The sequence below is a fragment of the Asterias amurensis genome, chromosome 15 (assembly GCF_032118995.1).
Source record: "Asterias amurensis chromosome 15, ASM3211899v1".
NCBI classification, from domain to species: Eukaryota; Metazoa; Echinodermata; class Asteroidea; order Forcipulatida; family Asteriidae; genus Asterias; species Asterias amurensis.
Window position 1 is genome coordinate 3,534,101 of NC_092662.1, and position 21,836 is coordinate 3,555,936.

Consider the following 21,836-nt stretch of genomic DNA (forward strand, 5'->3'; position numbering starts at 1 on the left):
GCAATAACAACTGTTCAAAATCAAGAGAGTTTTATTCATTCTGGGATTAGTTCGTCATTTATATTCTGCTGATTGGATACAGTTTTGTATTCATGTACATATAGGCCTACATGTGTACCACAAATGTCATTTCTGACAATATCCAACATCTTTTTTTGTGGTACATGTACGCATTTAACAAGTGTTTTTTTATAAGTGAGTTTGATCCATTCATGGATTTCAATGTAGTTCCTTATTCAAATTCTACTGCTGTGAACTTGGAAATGTTTTAGATGTTAAAAATATTTGCACACAATTTGTTTACACACAATTTGTTTACACACAATTTGTTTACAAACAGACTGTTCAAGACAGTACAATGGCACCAGTGTTTTAAAGCCATTGGACACTTTCGGTAAACATTATTGTCCAAAGGCCTACATTTTGTGTATCACAACTTACATTTAAAATAACAAACCAGTGAAAATTTAGGCTCAATCGGTCATCGGAGTCAAGAGAAAACAATATGAAAACCCACCCTTGTTTCTTCATGTTTCGCCGTGTCATGACATGTGTTTAAAATAAATCCGTAACTCTCGATATCGAGAACTGATAATTGTTTTAATGTTTTCTCAAAAAGTAAAGCATTTCATGGAATAATATTTCAAGAGAAGTTTTTTAGCATTACCGTCTGTAAAGCCTGTAGGTTATTTGTAAATCTGTGAACTTTTCTTTTTTTCCTGTTCCCAAAGTGTCCAATGGCTTTAAGAGAACATGAAGCAAGTAATAAGCCTATTCCAGAGAGAGATAGAAAAGCAGAAACTCGTTATTTCAACACAGGTTGATAAGCCTAACCCCTTACATACTACGCACCATTCAAAGCCATTGTACTGCACAACATCTCACATTCGACAACAACAGCTCCAGGTCATTTATGCAGGTCATTGCCCTTGACAACCCCCCCCCCCTCAGAATTCCCTGAAAATACATCCTAGATCCAACAGAATCCCAACCTCTAACAACATGCCCATTAACCTCTCTGTTTTGACAGATGGTGTGAAATATTCACCAAGGATTACCCTCCACATAGAACAAAAGAAAAAGAAAAACATTGAGTGGTCGTCAGAGCATAGAGTGTTTAAAACGCATGCATGTGTCGCTTACCCTCTTGTAGAGTTGTCTAGTCACTGTCCGTTGTCTGACTCCAGTTGTGCACTTGTCAGTCTGGTCTACGGCAAGCCCCACAAGAGATTTTCGAAGAGAATGATAAACACTGAATGACACCCAAGCTCTCTGTATCAGTACCATGGGAAGCAGGCAGACTGGCTGTCTTAAATGCAGTGCTTCTTAAGGATACACATAAACCAAGACTGAGCTTAACACACAGATAAGAGATAATTTTCAACTGGGATTGCGGGGCGAGACGCTTGAAATGTTTCTCTCGAAGATAACGAAGTCAGTATTCATGAAGACTTAGATGAGGCCTTCGACTCCCCACATGAAAGTCCCAGATGGCTTAATGCCCTCAAAAATACATGCGGGATACTGTATCAATCAAAGTGCAGAAATTGCATTTTGCCCTTCTTATTTTTTTTTTCTTCTTATTTTTTTCTTTTTGGCCAGAGGGAAATATTCCTTTGTTTGCGTGTTTGTGTTAGGGTCGGTAATTTGCTGTTATACTTAAATAACATGTGTTGATTTCTTAAGTGCATTGAGGCATAATAATGTATGAGTTCTTGAGTGACCTTCTCTATTTTATGCTCTTGATGGCTCTTCGACGATCGCTAAGATTTGTTTTTTCACCAGACTTGTATTTGTGGTTAATACTAGGGTTACTACAGATATTATCATTAGAACAGAGACATCCTTGCTTCCCCCCCCCCCCCCATTACTAAGAAGACAAAGTACCAATTTCATAGAGCTGCTAAGCACAAAAATTTGCTTAAGCATGAAATTTTTGCCTTGATATAAACAGGATTACAAACCAAATTTCCACGTGATTTTCAGGATAAGCAAACAACAGCTGAATACATGCACAAGTAACAAGCAATATGCAACAAATACCAAATTGGTTGGTAATCCTGTATTAACCAAGTAAGAAATTTCGCGGTAAGCAAATTTTTGTGCTTAGCAGCTCTATGAAATTGGGCATAGGTATGAAGTATTGGATGATTGGTTCAATTACATTTTGTAGCATGTGACACACTAAAATCAGTCTTCATGTACATTTTTTAGTTTGCAATCATCTCAATTCTTATTATAAATGGATTCACTGAAATTACAATTTTTTTTTTTTTTTTAATAAATTTGATGAACATTATGAAAACAATATGGACTCCTGTGCACTTAACATGTAATTTTCAGACAAAATACATACCAAAACACTGTTAACGTTTCAATAACCATTCCACAATAACACACCATTCCAGCAATATTGCTAACTTCAAGAAGATGCTTTTGATTTTGCTTTTTATTAAGCGGAAATTATCTGCTGATTCGTTCATCTTGGCCCCATGTTATAGAGCTGCTTAGCACAAACAGATTTACTTACCCAGAGTATGCTTACCAGGCAAAATCACCATATCACACGTATCACCATTTGTAGACTAGTATCTTGCTTCCTTTTGATCCGCAGAAAATCTTTAAGCATTATTGTAATTGTGCGCTGCTTGTGACCTTCAGATCGTTAACGTCCAGAAAAAAGCACATACAAAAGGCACATGTATTGATTGTAGGAGCTCAGGATCATCCTGGATGCTTTGTTGTATTTAATGAAAGACCTCGTTTGTTCAGTCCCAATTAGGCATGAAATTCTACCGGGTTTTAAATCTGATTTTTTTTTTTTTTTTTTTTTCAAAAAAATCCAAGTGAATAGAAACCTTTAGTACTGTTCGTTTATTAAATTCATTCATTTATCATTCTTAATCATGATATAAACCCATGAAATTCCATATCCCGTGTTTTAAAACAAAACAAGACATCACTAGATCAAAATAGCCATTTTGAAATGGTTTGAAGTGGTTGAAAATGCTAGTTCGTGGCCTTTTATTGTATCTTGTTTAAAAAACATTTAGGTACATGTATATATTCCAGTGTATCCTGTAACGCTTCGTGTATTTAATATATAAATTTTGCTGCGTAGATTTGTTTTTCTGAGAACTTGTTTTGCTTTAAACTAATTCTACTGACTTGGAGTAGTTTTCTGAACTTGGGATATGGTGACCTCTCCTAAAAAAAGTATGTAAAATATTTGTATAAAAAGGAATTAATAATTGACTAATAATTGCATACTTATTTCATTATTAATCTCTTCAATCTCACTTTGTTATCTTGCAGGATCTACTACCCGAGCTGTACAGGCATTTTACATCTCAGGGCTTTCATACCTCCATCTTTGCGTCGCCGTGGTTCCTTACCTTGTTTGCAGTTGCTCTTCCGATATCTCTTGCCAGAAGGATCATGGATGTCTTCATATCAGAGGTGAGAATAAAGATCATAATATCTCCTATACAACTACCTAAAATCACTACATATATCAGGAAAAAAAAAACTTAAATTTGCCGGACAAGGCAAGAGAAGTGTAAGGCAAGACTGTGTACAATGTACAAACCAAGTGGTTTCAGATTTATTGCTGTGGAAACCAACACATCAAATGAGGAGCAGAAAATTTGCTGCAAGAGACTACAGACCAGAGGTCTGAATACCACTCTTTCTCGAAACCTACGTTACTTCAGAGGGAGCCGTTTCTCACAATGTTTTGTAGTGGGTGCATTCGTTTAGCTTCCCTGGGTCAACCCTGCGGTGCTCACTCGGGTGAGCCCCTGACAAGAGCTAAACGAACGATCACCTCGCCCTCTCATGGTGTTTTCATGCACATTGGGTCACCCCCAAGTGACCCACTCCACAAGCAGGGCACTGGGGGCTGACCCGGGTGAGCCCCTCGAATGCTATTCGAACGCACCGGGGCAGACCGGGGTCGACCCAGGGAAGCTAAAACGAATGCACCCACTATCAACAGCTCTCCATTGCATGTTACCAAATAAGTGTATATGTTAAACAATTTTTTTTGAGTATTTCCCAATAGTGTCCAGTGTCTTTAATTCTGTCCGAGTAAAGTGGGGTGTTTTTTTTTTCAGCCAGGTTCATTGATATTGATGTACATTTACTCTCATTTATCTTGTTTGGTTTCTTCAGGGGATGGAGATCATCTTCAGGGTAGGCATTGCCATTTTGCAACTCAACTACGACGATCTGTTGAGACTGGACATGGAAGAAATGTTAAGGGTGAGTTACATTTAAGCATTGGACCTTAGAACAAAAGAGGCCCTGAAACAATTGGTCCTATTTGACGATTGTTGTAGGCTCATTTTTCAAGATTGATGCTCGGACGTTCGGAAAATTACAGTGGTGCAGGGGTGTTTTTATTTTTGAAGGAGAATAACTCAAAGGGCCTGGGACTCCCCTTATCAAAATGAGCAGAGGATGAAAGTTTAGGAGTAAATCAATAATTTCCCTTTTTGAAACTGGACAAAAAGCTGAGAGACTTCTAAGTATTTTTCGTGTATTTTTGAATATTTAGCATTTTGCACTGTATGCTATGGGAGTTTGTTTAGTGGTATTCCCTCACGCAGAACTAGCACTGTCCGGGAAATAGACTGGCACCTGTATTGATTGTCAGTGGTAAATCATGCAATAACCATGCAGGGAGTCCAACGCAAACAATTTGGTATGGCAAAACAGATCCCCCACTCTTGGCCTTCTTGTATTGTTGATCTCAATCCTGATAATAATAATAATAAACTACAGCATTTATATGGCGCACTTTACTGAAAAAGAGAAACAAGGCGCCAATCAAGTTTTGTTTTAAAGATGTTGGAAAGCAAGCAAGAACAAGTGTGTTTTGAGTTTCTGCTGGAAGAGAGTGATGTTGTGGACTAGTCTGAGGTATTCCGGAAGTGAGTTCCAGAGTCTTGGTGCTATGTCGGAGTAAGCCCTGTCCCCGTAACTGGCGAGGCGAGTTCGGGGAACATGGAGTGTCTTGCTGATAGATCTTAGACCTGGTCTAGTTGTACGGGGTGTCAAGATAATCATTCATGTCAAAGTTGTTGTTTTTAAGCCTTGTGGTGACTTCTGTTAGTGGTCTTCTCCAGGGTCCTTGGTGAGAAAAATATAAAGGGTTCATGGTGACTCATTTGTGTAGTGTGAATCTAATTTATCCAGGGACCACTGCTGGAAAGGCCAGTACTACAGCCACTGATGTGGCAGCAATGGATTTGCTTTTAGCAGCGAAAAAGTTGTCTTGTTTTTGTAACATTTCCTTGCTTTCTGTCGTTTCATATTTGCTTATTGTTTTAGCCCTAGGTTTAGCTGTAAAAATTATTGATACTTCATATGCTGGCCAAAGATGGAAAATAAAAGCAAAATTAATGAACTCTCCATTTCAAATGATATCCCCCCAGAAACTACAAAGAAACTGAAAGGAATGTAACACAAAGATTTAATTATGGACAGAGTTCAGTCCACTATATCAGAAGTCAGCCTGACTCTCCAACCAAATTAGATCACTGTGACTTCCTGAACGACCCTGTCGGACTGCCCTCGCTTGTTGGATTTAACTCTTGCCCACTTCCTTTATAAGCCTCTTTGTTGACACTTGTTGGCAAACTCCATGTTCTACATGTACTCTGCCTTTCTGCCATGATTTTGGAACGATGATTTTTGGTGTTTCATATTGTCCTTACTGCATGTACAATAAAGTGTGTAATCGTTTACATGTACCTGTCTCAACTTGGGGATAATTCTTGTTAACCACACCATAGTAAGTCAAGTAATGTTTATATTATCTTCCTAAAATTAGGTTTTTGTCTTTTTTTTAACCCAAGATTATTTATAATTCATGCAGTCAGTTTCCCTTGTGGTTTATGACTTGGTATTTTGAAGTTAGACCAGAATTGAAACGAGAATAAAAAATTCCTACACAGTTAAAAAAATGAACTGTGTGATCGTCAGAAAGATTTATCTCATTTGTATTATGGGTACAGTGTTCTACAATAATCCACATTATCTTCAAGTACGCGCTAATCCTCCAATCAGATTCGCAGAATGGAGTGGTGATAAAAACCTATATTGCACGGCTAATATCACTACCATGCGTCTTGTGTGTTCTATGGTCACGTGCCAAGTTTGCTTGAAGCTAAAAACGTTATCAGGTTTTATGCTAAAAATTATTTTGAGTAATTACCAATAGTGTCCACTGCCTTTAACTACAGTCTGGGTAACAAAAGTGTACAGTGTCTACAATGTAAGGCTCTTGTAGAAAATTGTACGTTATTATAAAATGGCGTGTAGCTCTTTTGAAAGGATGAGAATGACTGGAATTATGCTCTTGTCAGTTATGCACGCACACAGCACCGTCGTCATTGTGCTCTTCCGCTCTTTTCGTTTCATTAACAAATATCAAGGATTCAATGGTTCAAACACTTGGCCGAACGGTTCAGTACATATTTTGACTGGAGTGGTTTATTTATTGAACAAACACGAGGCACACTGTACTTGGAGTGAAATGTCAACAAAGCAAAACCACTGTGTTATTTCTACCTGGATTAACTTGAATACTGAAAGAGAAAGAAAACTTTTTTTTTTTTTTTTTTTTTCTCTCTCTCAGTATATAAAGAAAACAGGCTTCAATTCTGTTTAAGATCAACATTCAGAAGTTGTTGTGGCTTTTTGGTCGAATTTACATGACTGATGAATGTTTTTCTCATGGGACTGCCGTTTCTGATAAACTAATTGGGATATTGACGACTTATGGTTGACTTGGGGTGAATAAGTGAAAGTTCGTTCAGCATGAGGTTTGTGTATTCAGTATAATCACGTTGTAGTATTTCCTGGTCGATTCAGGGAGAAGTAGAATCATTTGGTCGTGGTTTTCTTTCTTATTTTGCTATTTCTACCTCCATGGTAAAGGTAAGGTCATAGATTGCGTGCCATTAATTTCAGTTTCTTTGTGATTTTTTTTTTGGGGGGGGAGGGGAAGGAGGGACTTCGTTTGAAATGGATAGTGTTCCTTTTCTAAAACAACTTGTTCATTCCAGTTTTATTTTCTATCTTTGGCCACCCACAAGAAGTATCAATAATTGTTTAACCTATTGCTCAAATATTAAGCAAACAAGAGACTCCTGACACCAAGGAAATGTTATTAAAAACAAGACAACTTTCAGACTGCCTTTAAGCAAAGTCATTGCTGCCAAATCAACAGCTGTATGCAGGTGGAGCTATTTTTGGTTGGCGCGACCACCAAATGGTAGAACCTTTTAACATTAACAACACAATTTATTCTCACAAGCGAGCAGCCAGGCGGCATAAATGCCTATTATAGTTTGTTACACAGCGTAGACTGTAGCAGACACAGACAGATTGCATTATACAAAACAATTTAATTTCCACTTCCTTAATGTCAACATTATCCATAGCCTTGATGGTTCTATTCGCTAATAATCAAAGCCATTTTGTTTGTTTTGCAATCTGCTCAGTTATTACAGAAAATTGCGCCCAAACTCCATGAAGCAGAGCCCGAGGTGCTCATGATGACAGCCTATCAAGTTAAGTACAACACCAAGAAAATGAAAAAGTGAGTTCAAATTTTCCCTGATAATATTTTGAGTGCAATAATAATAATAATAATTACAACATTTATAGAGCGCTAAATACGGATGTTTCTAAGCGCTATAACCAGATTGACAAAACAGATGGGTCTTAAGTTGAGATTTGAAAGTGTCCAATGAAGGAGCTGCTTGAATGTGGGTGGGTAGCTTGTTCCAAAGTGTTGGAGCTATGACTGAAAAGGCCCGATCGCCATAGCGTGTCATGGTGCGGGGCCAGGGGAAAGCTGGAAATGAGCTTTTGATGAAGAGCGATAGGCCTACATGTACTTGTATAATATACTAAGTGGGGTGTTGTGGGTCGGATGGTTTTGGCCTTTTGACTCAAGTTATGTTGTTTATAGAAAGTAGCTTCAAATCCTGTCCTGGGCCATATTTCATAGACCTGCTAAGCACAAAAAATTTGCTTAGCATGAAATTTCTTCCTTGATAAAAACAGGATTACCAGCCATATTGCTTGTTACTGGTATTCAGCTGTTGTTTGCTTATCCTGAAAATCGCGTGGAAATTTGGTTGATAATCCTGTTTTTATCAAGGAAAAAATGTCATGCTAAGCAAATTTTTTGTGTGGTTAGCAGCTCTATGAAATTGAGCCCTGGTCAGTCACAACACTTGCGTCGCGACACTTGCGTCGCTAAGCAGGGCAATTTATCATAATTGTTCTCTCCACGCAGGAGTAGAGACAGGCAGTTATCTCTGGTGGACTAGCATCCGGGTTTGGGGGGGGGGGGAGTAGAAATATTCTCAGTTTTTTAATGCCAGTGAAACTAGATTTAAACATCAGGTTTTGGTGTTTGAAAGTTGTAATGATTAATTAATGGCTTTGTTTTCCCCCACAGATTAGAGAAAGATTATCTTGCCTTCAAGACAAAAGAGAATGAAGATCAAATTGAAATGCGGGTAAGAATAAAAACATTGCTGTCGCTTTAATTTTGCTTTGTGGTGAAAATTGTGCACAATGGGGCCCAAGGTCAGAAATCTGTTAGTAAGTAACAATTAGTAAGGATCCAAATCACATGGTGTTTTAGCTGGTAACACATTTCTGCTCGGCAAGATTTTACTGGGCTAGAAATTTTATGTGATGCTTGATGAAGTGGGGCCCAGATCAGACTTGCATAGTCCTTTGGCTGTCTCCTGTGAATAATACAGATGGCAAAACTTCATCAACTGAGGGCGCTGTTTATACTTGTGCCATCCAGACCTCTTCAGTGTGAGCTTCTTCCAAAATTGGGTGTAGGTTCTTGCTCCAACTCTGGTTCCAAGCTTCATTTAGTGTAAATGTTTCTCCAACATTAAAAGCCGAGCCTAGGTTTATCCCACACAAAATTCTTTATTTAGAAAAAAACTAACAGTAAAGAAAAATATAGTACTGACTGGAAATTGACTACCGTAATTTTCGGATTATAAACCGCGCGGCGTATAAACCGCACTTCCTCAAAATATACAAAAAAATATTTAGGTGTCGGCGTATATGCCGCGCGGCGTATAAACCGCGACCAAAATAAAAATAAAAAACATGAAAAAACTAACCTCAAAACACGGAAGTGAAGTACGCAAACCTGCCGCGCGTTACGGGTGATTTTTTTATCTCACACTATCAGTCCTGAGTTATACTTTGTTTCCATCAACAACCCTTTTCAAGAATTTGCGATTTGATGATCGGTTGTGTTGACCATGTTTTGTGAACTTCTTTAGGAACAAACTGTCCGTGAATCAAAGATCGGTCGACAACGCACACCGAGAAATAGTTGAACTTTGCCCTGCATCGCATCGCCCTCTGTAGACAAAAGTTGTCCACGTTTGATTAGACTGGGCCCCGAGCCTCGAAGCGTGGGTGAGACGTTCAAGCTATTTGTTGTACAATGGGCAGCCGCTCTACTCGATCCGTCCGAAGTCGAGCCAAGATTTTATGAATGGAACTATCACCGGCCAATCAACAACGGCCAATCATGAAACGGCCAATCACCGCATGCGTACACACAAAGGGGCCGTGCTTGTTTGCGGTCCTCTTTGTGGCGATGTGCAGTGACAGGCGGGCGGCACATCAGTCAGTCTTGTATAGTTGCCGCAATGTGGGAGTTGCGTCGTAATTGCGTAGAAATGTATTGAAGTTTACACTATTGATCGTAATTGAAATGATCTATTATAGGATAGTATTCTTTTTGTAAGCTGGCAGCACCCCCTTTGCGGGACCACATTATTGTTTGTGTTGGATAATTATTGATGAAAGTTACAACTGAAAATACATTTATTATTGTGATACTGAAAAAACCCAAAAACAGTTTTAAAAATTGACAAAGTTAAATCCTACTTTATTTGTAGGTAAGTGAGATCGTGTTGCAATAAAAATTAACTTCAGACAGTGCGTTGACTATCGTTTCAACATAGGATTCGTCTGCAGAAGCAGTGATAAAGAAACAGTGCGAAGATTTATATCCAAGGAATCCTTTGCCTTCCGTTTTGTTTAAATAGAAAATAGACAAACCAAAACCAAACAGTCCTTTTCAGGGCTACATGTACCACAACACAAACGAGAGTTGTCTATGACTGTTGTTTCTGTTTACAATGTTTAAAGGAACATTTTTTAAACATGTAAACAGCTCCTAAAATAATTCCTTTATAAAATATAAACGAAATAATAATGGGGACGGCTAAAGTTGTTCCCTCACTTTTATTGTATAGCGGTTGAAACAAAATACGCTACCTTATTGTTTGCGTAATCATAAGGACAGGGGATTCACTTTTATTAAACATCGGAGTAGACGGGAAATAAGGTTGAAATGGGTCTTTCAATAAGAAAAGTGGTTGTTTCTCCCTCCCTTTTATTGTAGTCCCACAACGAGGATCCACAACAGATATTGCAACGACGGACGGGCGGACGGATGTAGCGTGTGTGTAGTAATGTATCCTGCAGCGTGGACATTATGCACATGTACACATGCGAGTTCGTAAAGCTAGCAATCTGTTAATTGCACTGCTCAATCTCGAAATTGCACAACCGATGTTGGGGGGCACCGTATTGAGCGATGTTCGCCGACGGGTTGCGCTACGCCATCATATTTGCGCCGCCTGGAAATAAAATTCCCAATGTTACTGGACTCAACAATCAGGCGGTTTGAAAACGTTTTGTTTGACCCCCGGCGCGGCATAGTTCTTTGCGTACGTCCATTCACCATTCTGCTGTTGAGGTGTGCGTGGTTGACCTGAAGAAACCGCTGGCCGGCTGACACGACGAGTGTAGCCTGGATGTCTGACGTCAGTATATAAAGATCGTGGGATAAATAGACAGGGGACGAGTCTATTTCGCTGAGACACGAGTATAGCTTGAATGTCTGACGTCAGCATGTAGAGATCGCTAGGATAAATAGACGGGCACCAGTCTAGTCTAACCCGAGTTGCGCTGAGAGGGGGAGCTGAGGGCGGTTGATAAACGTTTTACAAAGGAAACACGGATCGGAATACAATTGTGGTGGGATTTTCAACAGGATTTTGTCATCACACAGGCAGGTTTTTGTTCTCGTTGAAGAAAAAAAACATTATTATTAAAATAGTTTACGAACGATCTTTCTTTTAAAAAATGCCGTTTTTTCTCTTAAATATTTATACGTCGGCTTACAAGCCGCCCGGAGAATAAACCGCAGGAGTTCAAAAAAATGTCAAAATCAACATATAAACCGCGGTTTATAATCCGAAAATTACGGTACTCCAGGGAAACCCAAGTGTAAAAAAGCCCCTTAATATTTTCTTTTCTTTTTGTTAATAGAAGAAACTATAAGTCAAGCCAAATTTTGTTTCACTCTTTCAGAGGTTGCGAACGGAAAACCGACTCCTCCTGCGGAGAATCCAAGTCCTTGAGGAGGAGAACGAAGTTCTAGCAGACAGACTGATCCAGGGTCAGCTCCAACGAGCCCAGGAGGCTGAAGACAGCTACATGATCAAGAAGGAGTTAGAGTCTATCAAGTACCACAATAAGGAGACCGCTAAGCAGCTAGAGGGCGCTCAGACGGTCATCAGTGATCTACGAGATAAGGTCAGTATTGGTCTCACTTACTTTTAAGTGTATTTTTCTCCAAATAAAAACAAGTCATGTGGGTGGCACGGTTGGCGTGTGGGTAAGGCGATCGCCTCTCACCAAGGTGACCCCGATTCGATTCCCGGTCGGTGCCATAATTGAGTTGGGTTGTGCGTTGGTTCTCTGCTGTGCCACTAGGGTTTTCCAGAACATCAGGTGTTCCTCCCTCGGGGGAAAAATCAAACACTTTCGATCTTGGCTCTGCTCTGTGGTCATAATGGGTTGATGTGGCTTGCAGCCAAAGGCGCCCTTGCATGCCTGCTTCTCGAACACGTTGTAGCCGCGTCCTTCGCAATTCAACTCTTAGCTGCGAGCTGCATCTACATTATAATCAATTTGCATTCAGTGTGGTTCACTTTGATTTAAACACAAGAGGGCGCTATACTTGTACATCATTGGCAAGTGGAGACTGGTTTAACATTTTTGTCACTGTATCTCATGTTGGGGCTATAGTATACTGTACGTTTTATAAGCTTTGTACAGCTAACATACATACACACAAGACTATCAATGTTATGTTGCAGACAATTTTTAAATATTTGTGTCAAGTTTTAATTGTTCATTGTCTTTATGTTTAAGATTCACAAGTGCATTCAAAATGTTTACTACATCTTTGGTAATGGATTTTAGGTTTTGTTGCATTTCAATCCCATAATGATATTGTTTAACATAATTATGTTACCATTTTTTATGTGGCAGTCATGCTCCATTTTAAGTAAAGACTTGCTAGCGACTGCGTTTCAAATGTATGTGGCCTTGATTTGTCTTTTTTTTATGGGGTTAGGGTTTTTTTTTTTTTCTTTAGGTTCTTTTAATTTGTTTTATTGTTTGATAATCAATGACAATGAATCACCAACTACATGTACATGTATCACAAAAATATTTGTAAACATCAAATGTAGTTTTCTTTAAAGAAAAAATAATATCAAAATCCTACTCTAAACACTGCATTCAATAACACAAACAAAACCCAAGCAAAGTTTTTACGGACAATTGCATCGTTGATTCCATCCATCATTTAAGTTTCTTAAACACCAACACTAGACAGCCTGACTAGTATCTGAAATCTTCTCATCCACAAGAGAGGAGAGAAAAACCTGACAGTAATCTCATCCCTGCCTGGTAAAATCAATTAGCGGCAAAATCCTTGGGACTGCTTCTCCGCAAACGTCCAGAGGTCAACATCGCTTTTAATATGTAACATCATCGGAGTTGTTATGAGCGTAATTCAATATCCATATTTAATGCATACAGTATCCAAACAATTGGGACTCTTGTGACAATGTTCAAGTAAACTGTAATTTTTACGGACGGCACCAGTCAGTTTGTATTTCGTATAAACTGTGACGTAACGCACTCATGGTGTTGGCAGAGTGTTAGTGTTTACTTGCCGGTGCTCTACCAACTGAGCTGTTTAGCCCTAGTGTTGGCATTGTCTCTATTTTTCTTTGTTCAACCCCAAAGTAACTCAAGGAGAAAGTGAACCTGTGACCTCACCAAGTATTTTTTTTATAGTCATTTATTTTTGAAGCAGTTAAAGGCAGTGGACACTATTGGTAATTACTCAAAATAACTATTAGCATAAAACCTTACTTGGTAACGAGTAATGGGGAGAGGTTGATGGTATAAAACATTGTGAGAATCGGCTCCCTCTGAAGTGAAGGGGTGTTTTTTTCTTTCATTATTATCTCGCAACTTCGATGACGGATTGAGCTCAAATTTTCACAGGTTCGTTATTTTATGCATATGTTGAGATGCACCAACTGTGAAGGCTAGTCTTTGACAATTACCAATAGTGTCCACTGCCTTTAAGGCAATTTGTAGTAGTTCAATAAAAGCAAAGAGTAAACATGACTAATGGTAATGACACTGAAACAAATTAGCAATATGAAGTGAGTAACAGTACGATGACCAAACCTTGAGCCACTTTGGGTCAATATTTTGAAGAAAAAAATTCCGTTCCCATCCGCAGACTTGTTTTTTCAGAATTTTTTAGAGCTCCTTGATCTCATGGACACATAGGAGTGTTTATGCATTTTTATAGCCGTAGACTTTTTCAAACTTCTCTACTATTGTCTTGTGTTTCCCGAGAACTGCTCACACTGCTTCAAGTGTTTTTCTTCTTCCTCGACCTACATTGAGAAATTGGAAAATGTCTTGGAGTTCGTAGCCCCTGGAGGCGAAAGCAGAGTGTCTCAGTGTGAGGGAACACTAAGTGGTTACTCGTTACCGTCGGCCATGTAGGAATTCATCTCGTCTCCTCCTGAGAGAACCCGGTTGTTGACAAGAAACTGGAGTGTCGATACATTTCTGGAAACCATGCGCGTATAATATGCGAGATGGTTTGAAATAAACATCTTATTGTGAACAAATCTGCCTTTCGGTGAAGGCCTTTGGACCTCAAGGGGGCTGTAGAGATTCCTCTGGTGTCGTTTTCTTTGAGGAATATAAAAAAGAAACAAGAATAGTCTCCATTTTTGCACCGTGTCTTAAATGGCGACCACACATCCACATAGTACACACATTTGTAGGCACACATTCTCAGAATTGTAATAATGATCAGATTGTGTAAACCTATTAGAGAAAATTCTTCCTGCGTGGACATATTCACTTCGGATTTTTTGTGATGTCTCGTAAGCGTGTTAGTTTTATTGTCTACATCTACATTCTGCGTGAAACGTTTCTCAGATTGTGCGTTTAAATTACATATTATTTTCCAGCGCGAACAAAAGCGTGATATATTTCAAAATCTATAGCACCTTTTTGAGCTGAAATTTTCACAGGTTAGTTTCTTTGTATACATCTACATTTATCCATTATAACAATCAAACATTTACCAAAACCAAAGGCATACTTTGCTTCAAATAGTACCGGACGTTTGGCTACAGAAGTTGTTTTTAACATTTTTGCTTCAACCATCCCCTTTAGTTTTCTTTTAATTTGTTTTAATACCCAAGGGGGTACCCTGATGTTACCATGTTTCATGCTCCATCAATGCAGCCCCTTACCCTGAAAACCCTCATCACCTGTTTCAAGTTTATTATTCCACACCGATCATGTCCCAGCTGCTATGCCCTGAAATTAATGAAAAAGTGACAGAAATCCTCCGACTTAGAACCGCTCGTTCGTGTCAAATTAAGCACTGTCTGTAGCCCCGAGATCGCACGTTGCAATCAGGGACGATCTCGGCGTAAAGTGTTCAGGAATCAGATCGGTACATTTTCAGGATTGATGGGAAACTTTTCCCCTGGTTAAGGGAATTCTTATCATGGAACTCGTTTTGTCGTCAGATTTTTTTTTATCAAGAGTGGTTAAGACAACTGGATTGGAGCACTGTTGTTTTCTGCTCAGAAGAGTGTGTGTTCGATTCCCAGTTGTGGCACATGTATCCTTGAGCAAGATGCTATACCATAACTGCTTTGCCCTTCTGAAGGGAATTTTAGTAGTTAGTTCCGCGCATTTGTAGTTGTTTACAGAATTCTTGGTTTCATTTACCAGAAATATAACAAACAGCGAGGGACTGAAAAACAAATCCAAAATCCGAAGAGGGCAACCAGCAGGAAGAGAAACCACTGAGCCAACCTCATCCCAAAACCTTTGCATATTAAAAGAAATTTCTGTAAACTAAAAACAGAAATATTTCTTTTATAGAAGAGTCTAGCCAGATTATAAAACTCTGTATAAGATCAATCAGTTCCTTAGGTCTGATACTATGTGTTATCTTCCCCCCCCCCCCTCTCCAATAAAACATAACAAATAACAATAACAGTCTCAAAACCTGGAGGCAAAAAAAATTAATTAAGATTTTGATCCGATGAAGTATCCAGTGAATATCCACTGACGCATGATGCCAGACTGTTTAAAAAACAAATCATAAATTAATCCATCTGACCCAAGAAAGAGAAATGTAAAATAATAAGCTTCAGGTTTCGCACTGTCACATTCAATAGAGCGACGCTATTCATCTTGAAAACTTAATCAAAGCTTTACCACCCAAGATTCGTCCAGAGAAGCTTTTGGTTTTATCATGAAGGTCAGGTCTATCCCCCCCCCCCCCCCTGCAAAATCAATTAGTCTTAAGCAGACCTGTATTATTCATTTTTGAAAGGGCAAGGGCATCAAGCCTTGGTAAAGGGCACCCTATGAGGAAATTGTAAATTTCTACTGGAGCATTTCAAGGGCACCAAGGCAATGACCAAAGGGTATGGAGGCAATCACCTTCATTGCCTCCGTGGATTATCAGGCCTTGTGTCAGGTCTATTTCTCCCCTCCCCCTAAGTGTCGTGGCCGAGCGGTTAAGAGCACTAAATTCAAACTCTGGTGTTCTGATCAGCAGCGTGTGGGTTCGAATCCCCAGCCATTGTGTCTTAAGCAAGACACTTAAGCATTGCTTCGTCCTTCAGATGGGACGTAAAGCTGTTGGTCCCATGTGTTGTGTAACGCATGTAAAAGAACCCAGTGCACTTATCGAAAAGAGAAGGGGTTCGCCACGGTGTTCCTGGCTGTGGCTATGGCTGTATGCGCCGTAGCACCTTGTAAACTCAGAATTCATCACTGCAATAACCTATCTTTCTGAAAGTTTGAGTACCTTGTTTGGTAGATACGTGCGCTATATAAGACTTCCATATTATTATTATTACCACCCCCAACCCCTTCCTTGCAAAATCAATTAATGGGAAGCCAACCTGCTGATGAGACGTAAAGCCGTAGGTCCCTTGTGTTGTGTAATGCACTTTGAAGGGTCTGTACCGGTATATGACTCTTATGAAAGTTAACGTCAATAAAAACTTGATTGGTAAGAAGTACGGCAGCTTAGGATAGATAAATGTATGATGATGAAGATGATGATGATGATGATAGTGTAATAATGCAAAGCGTAGAAATGCGGCTGTGGTAAAAACTATCACTTTTTATCCCTAAAATTTTTAATACAAGAAGCATTATCGGTAATGCTTTTAAGATTATTGTTCCTACATATTAGGAATATTTCTTCTTGTGGATTTCACTCCAGATTTTCAATGATATCTCAAAAGCACGATTTCTTCCTGCTGGTTTCACTCCAGATTTTCAATGATATCTCAAAAGCGGGACCACCTTTTACAAGCAAAAATTCAAATGTTAGTTTTATTGTGTGAATGTACGTATTATACATGTATGATTGAAACATTCTTAGGGAAATACATTGTTCTTGTACTTCCCAATAAGGAAGCCATTTTTTGGCATGTGCGAGGTGTTGAAATTGAAGAGGAGGCCGTTGAGTTGTGGAAAATTGGCGTGGAGAGATTTTTATTTGTTCCTGTCTTATACGTGTCAAGAGTTTGTAACCAAATATGTGTCAATCTGTCTATTTCACACACTTAATAAGCCAGTAGATAGGCTCTGACTGTTTTGACCTTTTTCTGGCCGATGATGTCATTGCTTTCTATACAAGTACATGGAAATACAATCTTGTTTATTTGACTCGGACAAAAACCAATCGCTGGGTAATCAACGCTGGCTTTATGGTTGTCTCAGTGGAACTGCCCAGAGCAATGTGACTGTATAAAATAGCCCTACAAATTTGTTGCCAATCCTTGAAACCAACCAGCACTGAAGGTTGACTTGGGTGCAACTTGATAAATTATATCAAAGCTGCTAAGCACTGACAAATCTTGCTTAGCAGAAAACAGGCGACCACCCAGAATGTCACTGAAATCATGTACTGCACATGGCCTGCATGTGGCTGGTGCCCTGCTTAAATGTGCTAAGCAAGTATTTATGTTTGATGAACTGCTTTAAGATTTATGACTTTGAAATTAAGCAGACTTTATTACCAGTGCCTAATTGCATTAAGTCGGTTTACCAATGAGCAATTTTGTATGCTTACTGCTAGTAAGCAAAAGTGTATTTTCACAAACTTTCTAGGATTTTTCAATGCATGTGTGCAGGTTTTAACGTTTTTTGCGCCAGTCACTCGCTTACAAGAATGACCAAGTTAGCAAGTCTGGCTTTGCTTACAGTAAGAAGTCGCTATTTCAAAATAGCAATTCTGCTAATGGGCACTCCTCCGTAAGCATATTATATCTGCTTATGAAATTGGCCTCAAGATGTAACTTTATAGGTCTGCTGCTCATAAGTGGACAAATTGTAGCCACAATGATCGGAAAAACACCTGGCCTCACGCTCAAGCATTACGCCCCCATCAACTAATCATGTACACTGCAGAGAGAGCAGACTACATTAAAGATGATCAATACTATTTTAAGCCAATGATGTCATTCCTCTCTTCTGTCAAACATTGCATCTGATTGGTTGACTGTGATGTCATCCCCTTCTTGCTGTGTTCTGATTGGTTGACTGTGATGTCATCTCCGTCTTGCCGTGTTTTGATTGGTTGTCGTCAGGGAGAGAGAAGGGATGGCTTTTCACCTTGGCATTTGCGATTGGCTGTACATGGGGAGATAATCCCACTGTGTTTGCTGATTGAGTACGAATTAATATAGCTCGACTGTCGCTATGGTCTCTGTAACACTAAAAGGGCTGAAGATGAAAAGAGATGCTGCAGTAAAAAAAAATTGTTTGTGCATTTCCTAGAAATCACAGTAGAGTGTTTGATTTTGATAGCACATATTTTCACCTTGCAACCTTTTTAGCTGATGAGTTAATATTCTGGCTTTTCAGTTATTCCTCTGTGCCATTACTTTAAGTTTAATTACGCAGTACAAGGTCTTTAGGCCTGGAATTTCACCTCAGAGAGGACAAGGCCATTTTGCAAAGGGCACTTCCATTGGAAAGTCAAGGGGCAGAAATGGGTTACCAGCCATGTAAGGCCGAGTAAAAAAAGAAACATGTTTAGTGTCTGGGTTTCTAAAAAAAAAAGGAAGGAGGAGGTTCTTTCTTTTTCTTTTTCAAGATGGCCGCCATTCTTTTAAAATGTCAAATATCCATTGTTTTTTTCTATTGCTCAAACACACAATACATCAATGAAACATTTAGGTCAAGACATTCAGACAAGACATTCAGATTGTGTCAGCTGAGATAGTTTAAAATAACCTTTTTCATAAAAACGAAAACAAATCTATAAAAAAAAAAAAAAATTTTTTTTTTTTTTGCCTAATATGTATTGTTTGTGACTGCTTTTTGCTTAGTAAAACAAAATTGCTCTGCACAATTTTCTTGTTCTTAATGGGTCTGCGATGGACCCAATGTCATAGAGCTGCGTTTTCTTAAAGGGCAAGGGCAACAAGGTGATTTCTCCTTGGTTAAAGGGCACCTCTGTACAGAAATTATACATTTTTATTGGAACATTTCAAAGGGCACAAAGGCAATAACCAGGGGGCAACATTTGCCCCCATTGCCTCCAAGATGTATCATTCCCAGGCTAAGCACAACAAAATTATGCTTACTAGCATAAGGCTACCAGCCAAAATACCATGTCACATAATACCAATCTGCGGCTGGTTTCCTGCTCATTTTTTGTTTGCTCAGCAAGAAATTGTAAAATAAACATTCTCTACTTTATCTCAATGAAATGGAGCCTTGGTATGCACTGATGCGGTTAAACACATTGCACATTTAATATGTCCACTGTACCAATTACACCCAAAGGTAATTAATATGTAACCAATTCCTTGCAGTCCCTTGAGCATATGGGGCATACTATATACCGACAATTCATAATGAATTCTACCACCTACTGCGTTTATGCATAATGAATCAAGTCAATTAGAGTTAATTGCACACGCATCAGAGCTAAACCAAACATTGATTTTTGTTACGTAACGTTTTATCCCGGCCCCAAGTCAACCTCTTCAGCTAATTCATTCATTCAGTCGATGCTGAGCATCGGATGATGGCCCTCCAAACACGTTGGTCCTCCATTGCTGTACGTAGCTCTTCCCGACGCAGTCCAGAGTCCCGGCACAAGGTGTCCACATAGGTGGTTTGTGGTCTACCTCGGAAACAGTGACCATGAGTAGGGGCCCAAAGCACAAGCTTGCTCACTGCCAGCTCATCATGTCTGAGACAGTGACCTGCTAGTCTCAGCCTTCTTGCCCTAATCTTGGTGCTAACTCTCGGTAACCCACCGTAGAGCTCCAGGTTTGTGACATGCCTCTCCCAATGAATCTGTTTAACAGAGCGAAGCATTCTCGTATAGCAGCCGTCCAGTCTCTTCTCTAGACGACTGGCTAGTGTCCAGGACTCACATCCATAAAGCAGTACTGATTCCACAGTGGCAGTAAAGAACTTCACCTTCAGGGACTGGGACATCTGACGCTTCTTCTTCAGCTAAGGAAAGATTTATTAATTTAATACTGGTTCGATATCTTTCCTGTCCAAAAGCCTCTCAATAATTGACACTCTGAAGCAGATTTTTTAAATTTTAGTCTGAAATTAATTATATCAGTGTCTGGACTAAGATATTCTTGACAACAATTGAAGAATTTTCTTTGGGTTGTTTTTAAGATGCAGCCAATAATAACATCAATTACCACAAAGAAATTGTTTTTTCGCTTCTTCTTTTTTTAAGACAAATTTTCTTGGATTTTCCGGCATGATATTCTCCTGACCTTAATCTGTCCTTTGATGTTTTTGTTTTTGAAATTGTGATTTAATAGCCTGAAATATCTCCTTTTTTACTTTGCTTTTTTAAGGAAAGATTTTTGATGAATTTTCAATATTCTTCCTACTTTAATCTGATTTCCGATTTTTTTTTTTTTTTTTTTTCTCACAAATCTGAAGAAAAAAATTGATTGATTAGTCTGACAAGTCTACTAGAGCCTACACAATGTGTACACATGTACAGCCCTTAAAAATATTTCCACTTTTTCCCAAAAAAAACAAATATCATACCCGGATTTCAGAACTAAATATTACTTTTAGCAGAAAAAGACTATAAGACAGTTATTATTCTATCTAAAAATGAAAATCCATAATATTATTTAAAGATGAGACAGTAGTCCAGTCTCATCATCACAACCTTATTATTGACCTGTTGTCACTGGTAATCAAATTCAGCGTCTGTCTGTCTGGGCTCAAACCCCTCAAAGACTTCATCTTAAAAGCACGGTGACCAGTTTCATGCATTCGCTCGTCATGCCTTGCCTCGCAGCAGTTTGCATTGGCCATTAGGAAAAAAGTTTGTGTTTATACTGAGAGGCATCCAGCATTTCTTTTTTTTTCATCATTTCATTTTTTATTTTTTGCCCTATTTTTGCTTTTAAGGCAAGTAAATCTTTAGTTTTTTTTAGCCATTTGTTTGTTATCATATGTTTTTGGTTTTTTTGTAGTTATTTACAATAAAAAAAATACAATTGAAATGGGTTGTAAAATTGCATTTGAAAAGGTGGATGGTTTTGAGATATCAGCGCAAAACCATAACAACGGAAATTATTGTTCACCTCAATCTCTCTCCAAAAAAAGTTAACCCTGATTCTTATTATTATTGGGGGGTTTTTAAGATAAAAAGCTTTCTCTTTGTTAATTGCATCAGTCAGCCTGAGAAACTGTTCACAAATGTTGAGTTTGAATCAAGTCTTACAAAATGACAATTCTTCTAAGCTAGATTCTTTAGCACTCCAGAAAGTAAGACTTCTCAGTTTTACTAGTCCTCCCTTTCCTACAATTAAATAAACTCAACAAAGAAGTTAGCACCCCTTTTTTTTCCCAGCCAAAAGCCCCCTGGAAAACACGCTCCAGAGGTTTTAATAAAACATTTTCACAACAGATGGTACATATGTTTGTAATAACACTAAACATGCCAAAGCCTTGAATCTCTTGAACTTCACAGGAGGGACTTGTAGCAGTTGCAATTTCATCAGTCAATGTTCAACACGATTCAATGGGCATGCACAATATTTATTTTCATCGGAAAAGTAAAACATTTCAAGATTCACAACTAACTTGCATGATATAAAGATGGTCTTAGTGGAAAACTTCTGTTTACATTTTTGTTGTTGTTCACTTAAGTTGTTATTTTTGTTAAATTGTTTATGTTTAAAAAACTTGTTAGCCTAATGGTTGACCTGCATTTGAGTTATTGATTGGCACAAATATTATCTGAAGTAGAAGATGAAATCTTTGGAAACTGGCAAAAAAAACATGACTTGACACTTGAGGGTAAAATTTTAGTATTTGAGTATTTA

At 38.7% G+C, this 21,836-nt stretch overlaps 1 protein-coding gene across 2 annotated transcripts in view; it reads left to right on the forward strand.

Annotated features, from left to right (window-relative positions):
* The window catches only part of LOC139947896 (EVI5-like protein), a 55,277-nt gene that overhangs the window by 11,549 nt on the left and 21,892 nt on the right, over positions 1 to 21,836 (forward strand). For both annotated transcript variants that reach the window (XM_071945741.1, XM_071945742.1), the window contains exons 7-11: positions 3,316 to 3,459; positions 4,174 to 4,263; positions 7,512 to 7,609; positions 8,480 to 8,540; positions 11,446 to 11,670. In XM_071945741.1, coding sequence (XP_071801842.1) covers positions 3,316 to 3,459; positions 4,174 to 4,263; positions 7,512 to 7,609; positions 8,480 to 8,540; positions 11,446 to 11,670 — 618 coding nt within the window. The remainder of the gene's footprint in view (positions 1 to 3,315; positions 3,460 to 4,173; positions 4,264 to 7,511; positions 7,610 to 8,479; positions 8,541 to 11,445; positions 11,671 to 21,836) is intronic.